The sequence below is a fragment of the Trichosurus vulpecula genome, chromosome 7 (assembly GCF_011100635.1).
Source record: "Trichosurus vulpecula isolate mTriVul1 chromosome 7, mTriVul1.pri, whole genome shotgun sequence".
In the NCBI taxonomy this organism is placed as follows: domain Eukaryota; kingdom Metazoa; phylum Chordata; class Mammalia; order Diprotodontia; family Phalangeridae; genus Trichosurus; species Trichosurus vulpecula.
Window position 1 is genome coordinate 128,484,302 of NC_050579.1, and position 7,091 is coordinate 128,491,392.

A 7,091-nucleotide genomic window follows, 5' to 3' on the forward strand; every position below is an offset into this window, starting at 1 on the left:
CCTGCTTCTCTGCCATCTTGGCTCCTAACTGATAGGACCACTGTCATCAGGATTAGTCTGTTTTTTTTTCCCTGAAAGGTGACAGTGCTATCTCCAGGATTTTATTGGCCCAGGAGCCCAGGGCTCAGGCCGTTCCTCCATCAATGAAGTTTCCTAGTAGCTTTGGCCATAATGATGTAGCTTCATGGGCACCTACATGGCAGATATCCTAAGGCCTCCTGAGTCACTTGCTGACCAGAATCATTTCTATATGAAGGCAAAAGGGGATGGTGATGATGTATATGCTGACTCTAAGCACTGCAGTATCTGTATTGATTATCCTTTCTATGTTATGGATAAATAAACCTCTTTTTGTTAACTGGTAAATGACCTGTGACCTGTGTAGTATCTTGTTTCATTCTAAAACCAAAGCTAAATGGATCAGGTGCTAGCCTAAGTCAGTCCCCTGCCTCCCATTAGTTTTCCAGACTTACCTCACACAGTGTAGTCTTTTGCAACACTCTATGCTTCAGCCAAATGTGCCCTTACCCTTTCCTACCCCCACCCCAAACACAATGAACTTTGGACTTTCCCATACTGTACCTTTGCTCATTCTATTCTCTCTGCCTAGAAATGACTCTCATATATCTCTGTTCTTGATTTTTTAAATCATATCTATCCTTTAGAGCCAAATGTAAATATGATATCCTTTATGAAGCCTTTTTTTGATTTCTTCTTATCTAGTAATGATCTTTCCTTCCTAGAATCTTACAAAGTAGTTTGTTGGCATCTCTCTTTTGCACTTATGATATATTGCTTTACATTACAGTGTTTATATTGTAGCTTTGTTTTGTATTTATTATGCCCCCCCCTTAAAATTGTAAACTATATGAAGGCAGAGCTCGGATCTTATCTAGATTTTTTAATCTCCTCAGTGCTCTGTCAAAGTAGGTGCCTCATAAATTCTTGGCAAGTTACTGTTTCTCCAATGAATTATAGAAAGAGGGTGATTTTGAATAAGTTTCTGGTGTAGATTATATGACCAAAGAAGTTTAATCAGGATCTACCTTTTCGATTTTCCTTAGAACAGTATCTGGTGGGAGCAGGTGCTTTCAAACAATGGCAGCCAAAGGAGTTCAAACTTTACTTAGTAGGCAGTGAAAAATCACTGAATATTTTTGAGTAGAAGATTTAATGTGACCAGATATGTGCCAATGGAAGATTAATCTGCTGGCAATTTGAAGGATGCATTGGAGGGTAGGAATGGTGCAGGGAGATTTATTAAGAGGCTAATTATTAAGAGGTAATAGTCCAAGAAGGTAGTAATAAGTACAATTGCCAGGGTGATGGCAATGGAAACAAAGAGGAAGGTATGAACATATGAGATTGCGTTGAGGTAGAATTTATAGGATTTATTAACTGATTGGTTATAAAAAGCAAGAATGAGAAAAGAGTCAAGGATTACTCCAAGGCTTCAAACATGGAATACAAGGTAAATGAGAATGCCATAGGGAGACTGGAATAAAATTTACTTGCTGACTTCTCTTCTAGGCAATAATTATAGAATACATTAGTAAAGAGATCTGTATTAAACATCTAAAAAGGAAGGCACAAATATCCAGAATAGCTGATGAAGAACAGTTCATTTAAGCCTAAATTTATTTCTTTTCTTTGACAGGGGAACTGATGGATCAGGGAGTGGTGTAAACATTGCTTATTGACATTGTTTATTTTATGGCTTATCAAGATCTAGCGCTTGCTAACATCTCTCATTTCTGTATGTTTGTGTGTGTGTGTGTGTGTGTGTGTGTGTGTGTGTGTGTGTGTGTGAATCAGATCATAAGATCATTGGCTTAGAGCTAAAAGGAACCTTAGTGATCAGCTAACTTCCTCATTTTACTCATAAGGAAACTGATGCCCCAAGAAATGAACAATGGTGAAGTTACCTGTCTATGCTCACATAAATTACACACAAGTGACAAGACTGGGATTTGAACTGATATACTCTCACTCTAAATCCAACACTCTTTCCATCATACCACCCTGCCTCAGTGAGGAGAAATGGGACAGACAATAGTACAGTGAGATAGACCAAGAGCTGGTTGAATGGTTAAACTCAGATATTGATCACTAAAGGCTAAATATCATCTAGAAAGAAAGTCTACAGTACCTCAGGAATCTGTGCTGGGCACTGTGCTCTTTAACATTTTTATTAATGACTTCCCTAGGAACATAGATGGTATCTTTATCAAATTTGTAGACAACACAAAGCTAGGAGGGTTAGCTAACATACTAATGACAGTCAGGCTCCATTAGGATCTTACAACCCTAGGACACTGGATTGAATCTAACATGATAAAATTTAATAGGGAAAAATGTAAAGTATAACATTTGGGTTCAATAAATTTGTCTTCCCACCACAAGATTAGGGAGGAGTGGTTAGAGGACAGCTTGTCTGGAAATGGTCTTGAAGAGTTAGTAAATAGTAAGTTAAATATTAGTCAACAGTGTGACCCACATGCAGCCAAGAAAAAATCCAATGTAATCCTGACCTGCTTTGACAGAGATATAGCTTCCAGACTTAGGAAAGGTTGGCCCCACTGAACTCTACATCGCTCACACTACATCTGGAGTTGTTTGTTCAGTTCTGGATGCCACATTTTAGGAAGGATGTTCGTGAGATAGAGAGTGCCCAGAAGAGAGACAAGCAAAAGAATGGGAGGCCTCAATATCATGCCATATACAGATCAGTTGTATGAATTGAGAATGTTCAGCCTGGGGAAGAGAAGACTCATGGGGACATGAAGCTTTCTTCAAATATTTGAACGATCCTGTGAAAAAACAAGTTATACTTATCCTATTTGATACAGAAGGCAGAGTAATAGAGAGTGATAGAATATATGAAGACACAAATTTAGATTCAATGGGAGGAAAAATGTCCTAACAGTTGAAGTTATACCAAAATGGAGTTGCCTCAGGAGATAATTTGATTGCCCATATTGGAAGTCTTCAAGAAAAAGCAGAATGACCATTTGTCAGATATGTTTTAGAAATCATTTTGTTGGGGGAATAGGGGAAGTGACTGGCGAAGTTCCTTCCAATTCAGGTATCCTGAGAAATAGTGACTACAGATGGAAATACAATTTTTATGACACAAACTAGTTATCTGACTTTTAGATGTGTGGGATGTGAGGTTATAGAAAGACATCCTTGCTCTAGGAGAACGTTGCAACAAGTATTACAATAATCCAAGATATTATGGCCACTCACTATCTTTATTTTGGGAATTACTCAATCACTTATGTCTAATAGCTAATATTTACCCATCTCACTCTCTCTTTAACCCTTTAGTGAAATGATAACTGTGTGAGGATAGATGAGAGGAAGTAGAGAAGGATCCCTACCCACCACCCAGTGCACATGGGCTAGGAATAAAACATCCTACAAAATTTCTTACCCACATAAGAAGGAAAAAGTTCCCTGTGTGTGACAGAAGCTGCAGACTGGAGGGTCACTACATTTCAGTACTTGAAAGAAATGTAATGCTGAAAATTTGTCCATGACCAGGCTATTTTCCACATGACAAATACTTTTTTTTTCTATTGACTCCTATTATGTTATTCAGAATGTGTTTGTATTACTAGATAGTTATTGGCAGCCTGGTATATTAAATGGAGCACTAGGCTGCGAGACAGGAAAATTTGGGGTCAAATTCTACCTCTGACACTTAGCTTTGTGACTCAGGGCAGTCATTTAACCTCTCTTGTCCTCAGCTTTTTCATTTGTAAAATAACGAATTTAGATGCAATGACCTCTGAACTCCTTTCCAGCTTGAAATCTGTTATCCTAAATTAGGGGAAAAAATATAAGCACTCTCTTCTGAAATTGATTTCCTTCCTCCTTTGCTGTCCTTTATTTCTCACCCTTTTGTTCTGCTGATGCTAAAGGCATGAACGCATAATCCTAAATGCCCGCATATTCCTTTGCTATCTACTACTTCTCTGCCTGAATCCAGAGGATAAACATTTCCAAAGGCAGTGATATTCAGCTGCTAACAGAACTTCAACTCTAGAAATCATTCCAGAGAATGTGGAAGGGACTTCAGAGTGATCTACACAGGTAATAAGTGGCATAGACAGGATTCTAAATGAAGAAAGAACTTCGTTTCTGATTTTGCTCACTGATATACTAGGATACATTTAAATCTTTAATTGATTTTCTGACACTAAACCCATGACTCTTTCCCACTATGTCATTTGACCCTTTTTTGTGCAGAGAGGTCAGGGAACTTGGAACAGGGAAAAAAAAATAACTTGAAAATCTTTACTAGATTAATGCATGCTTTGGCTTCATTGCTATCAAATTCTGTGTGCAGGAATCCAAATTAACATAGGTTTGTGAAATTGCTGAAGATGGGAATGTAGCAGGATAGTCTTTTCATTCATAATAAAGCAGTCAATCCTCTTATGTGGAAAAATAGATGAACTGAGTTATTTAATAGTAACCATTAGTAATCAGTTTCATAAATTATATATACGTATGTGTGTGAGTATATACACATGCACACATATTTACCTGTGTGTGTAGGAAGAGAGAGGAGTTCGGCAAGATGGGGACAGGAAGATTTCATTTTGTATAATGGGAAGTAAAGGGAAAAACTGAAGAAGATGCTTATCAATTTAATGATAATGATAATACTTTGTTTTCTACTTTTTATATACTCTTACACTTTGTATTATACTTTTCAAAACATGTTTACCTCCATGACCTCACTTGATTCTTTTAACAGTTGTGTTACTCTTTGATCTGAAAAGCGAACTAAAATTTAAAGACACTCATTTTGTGACTAAAAATATCAAATTAACTTTATTAGCATTAACCTTACTGTAATAAAGTACATGAAGAGAAATTTCACTTTTTTCTTGACTTTATTCACTGACATTTTACAGAATACATCAAAAACCATAATTAATGCTTTAAAAATGACATTTGGTAACAATGAATAAATAGGATAGAGATAATAAATGATATGATACAGTAAATATTTCAACATTGTATATACAAAAGAAACAGTGCTGATAATTGTTGCCAAAGTTATTGGAAATATCTGTAATAATAGTAATATAAAATCATAATATTCATAGTGATTCAAAATTTACAAAGTGTGTTCATGTAGATTATCTCACAACAACCCTGTGAGGTGGGTAGGGCAGATATTATTATAACATCTATGGGGCAGCTAGGTGGTGCAGTGCACTGGCACTGGAGTCAGGAGAACTTGAGTTCAAATGTGGCCTCAGACACTTATTAGCTCTGTGACCCTGACAAGTCACTTAACCTTGATTGCCTCAAAAAAATAAAATAAAATAAAAACATATGCTAAGAAAACTCAGTATGCTGTGGTGGATAATGAACTGCCCTCAGAGTCAGGAAGGTCTGAGTTCAAGTCCCACATCTGATACATATTGACTGTATGATCATGAGTCAATCACTTAGCCTCTCAATACTACAAGACTATAAACTTTGGAATAGCTGCTGATTTGCGATCTCAGTAGGAGTTACCGATACTATTAAAGTCTCAGGTTTCGAAAAACAAAACAAAAGAAAAAATTGTACATGAGATATACACTGAATTATAGAATGTTACAGCAGTAAAGAACCTTGGAGATCATATAATCCAACTCGCTCATATTATAGGTGAGGAAACCGACATGGAGAATTTAAATGACTTGTCTGTGCTCACTCAGCTAGTAAGAGGCATAGCAAGGAACCCAGCTTTCCTGACTCCAAATCCAGGACTTTTTCAAGTGAAGTCAATTTTTCATTCTGAAAATAAGTTCATGGAGGAACAATTTATCCAGATAACTTTGCCACTTAAGACCACTTTGATGGCTTTCCGAAACCAAGGGTAAAAGAAAGCATATATCAGAGGGTTGATGGCAGAGTTCGAGTATGCAAACCAAATCATAATGTCAAAAGCAAGAGGTGGGGTTATGTAACCGAAAAAAGTATCAATCGTTCCAGTGATAAAGTAAGGGGACCAGAATACCAAGAAAGCCATTACTGCTATTCCGAGAGTCACAGCTGCTTTTCTCTCTCTTTTCGATACCTTGTCACCCTCTGAAGACATTTTGTTACCCATTTGTTCAATCTTTCTAGCTTGTTGTTTAGCTACAGCAAAAATCTTGCTATTCAAACATATCATGATAAGGAAAGGTATAAAGTAAAGCAGAGAAGATATAATTACCCAAGTTTTGTTAAACATTATTTGACAACTTCCTTCACAATGGAGAGCATGCACTACTTCCTCCAGTCCTTCTTCATTTGCACCAGTGTACAGTAAGGAGAAACTGTACAAGAAGGCAGATGTCCAGCTAAGAGCTATGAACACCCTTGACATAGATACTGTGAATCTGATTGGATAAAGCAAAGGGTCAGTAATGGCCACATATCGATCAACAGAGATAAAGCACAAGTTAAACATAGATGCTAAACAAAAACAGATATCTAAACTAGAGTGAAACTTGCAGAATCTGTCCCCAAAGTACCAACATGTTTCAACAGACCTTACTGTGCTGAAGGGAAGAACAGTCAATCCCAAAGAACAATCAGCAAAGGCCAAGGACACAACCAAGAAATTGGAAGGAGAATGAAGTTGTTTGAAATACATAATTGAAAAAATTACCAGAAGGTTTCCACCTACTGTAAGGATTGTGATGAAGCCCAAGATGCAATAGAGACTGGTCTGAATGCCAAGAGACCATGGAGTCTTCATACAGGAACCACTGATGTTGTAAAAGCAGAACTGAACCTCTTCACTTTGTTGGTTGGTAGAGGCCATATTTTTCTCTTGCAATTCTCTTGATTTCAAATTCTCTAGTTTCTAGAATGATACAAATAAGCCAGGTCCAACTTAAGACTCAAAAGTTAAGATAAGATTATTAGATCTTTTTAACACAAGAAAAATCTCCATTTTCTCCTGCTATGCCATTCCTGGGGTTTGGGTATGCTGCTTTGAGAGGGCCAAACTTATACAGAATGTCTAATCTGTATAAATACTGCCTTTCAAAATCATCAGAAAGGAATAATTTGTGGGACTAGAAAGAAACAAA

At 36.9% G+C, this 7,091-nt stretch overlaps 1 protein-coding gene across 1 annotated transcript; it reads right to left on the minus strand.

Annotated features, from left to right (window-relative positions):
* Nucleotides 1–5,800: 5,800 nt before the first annotated feature.
* LOC118855896 (trace amine-associated receptor 7a-like) lies at nucleotides 5,801–6,820 on the minus strand. Its single transcript, XM_036765935.1, has one exon. It carries the CDS (start codon nucleotides 6,818–6,820, stop codon nucleotides 5,801–5,803), a length of 1,020 nt encoding a protein of 339 aa, XP_036621830.1.
* Nucleotides 6,821–7,091: the final 271 nt, after the last annotated feature.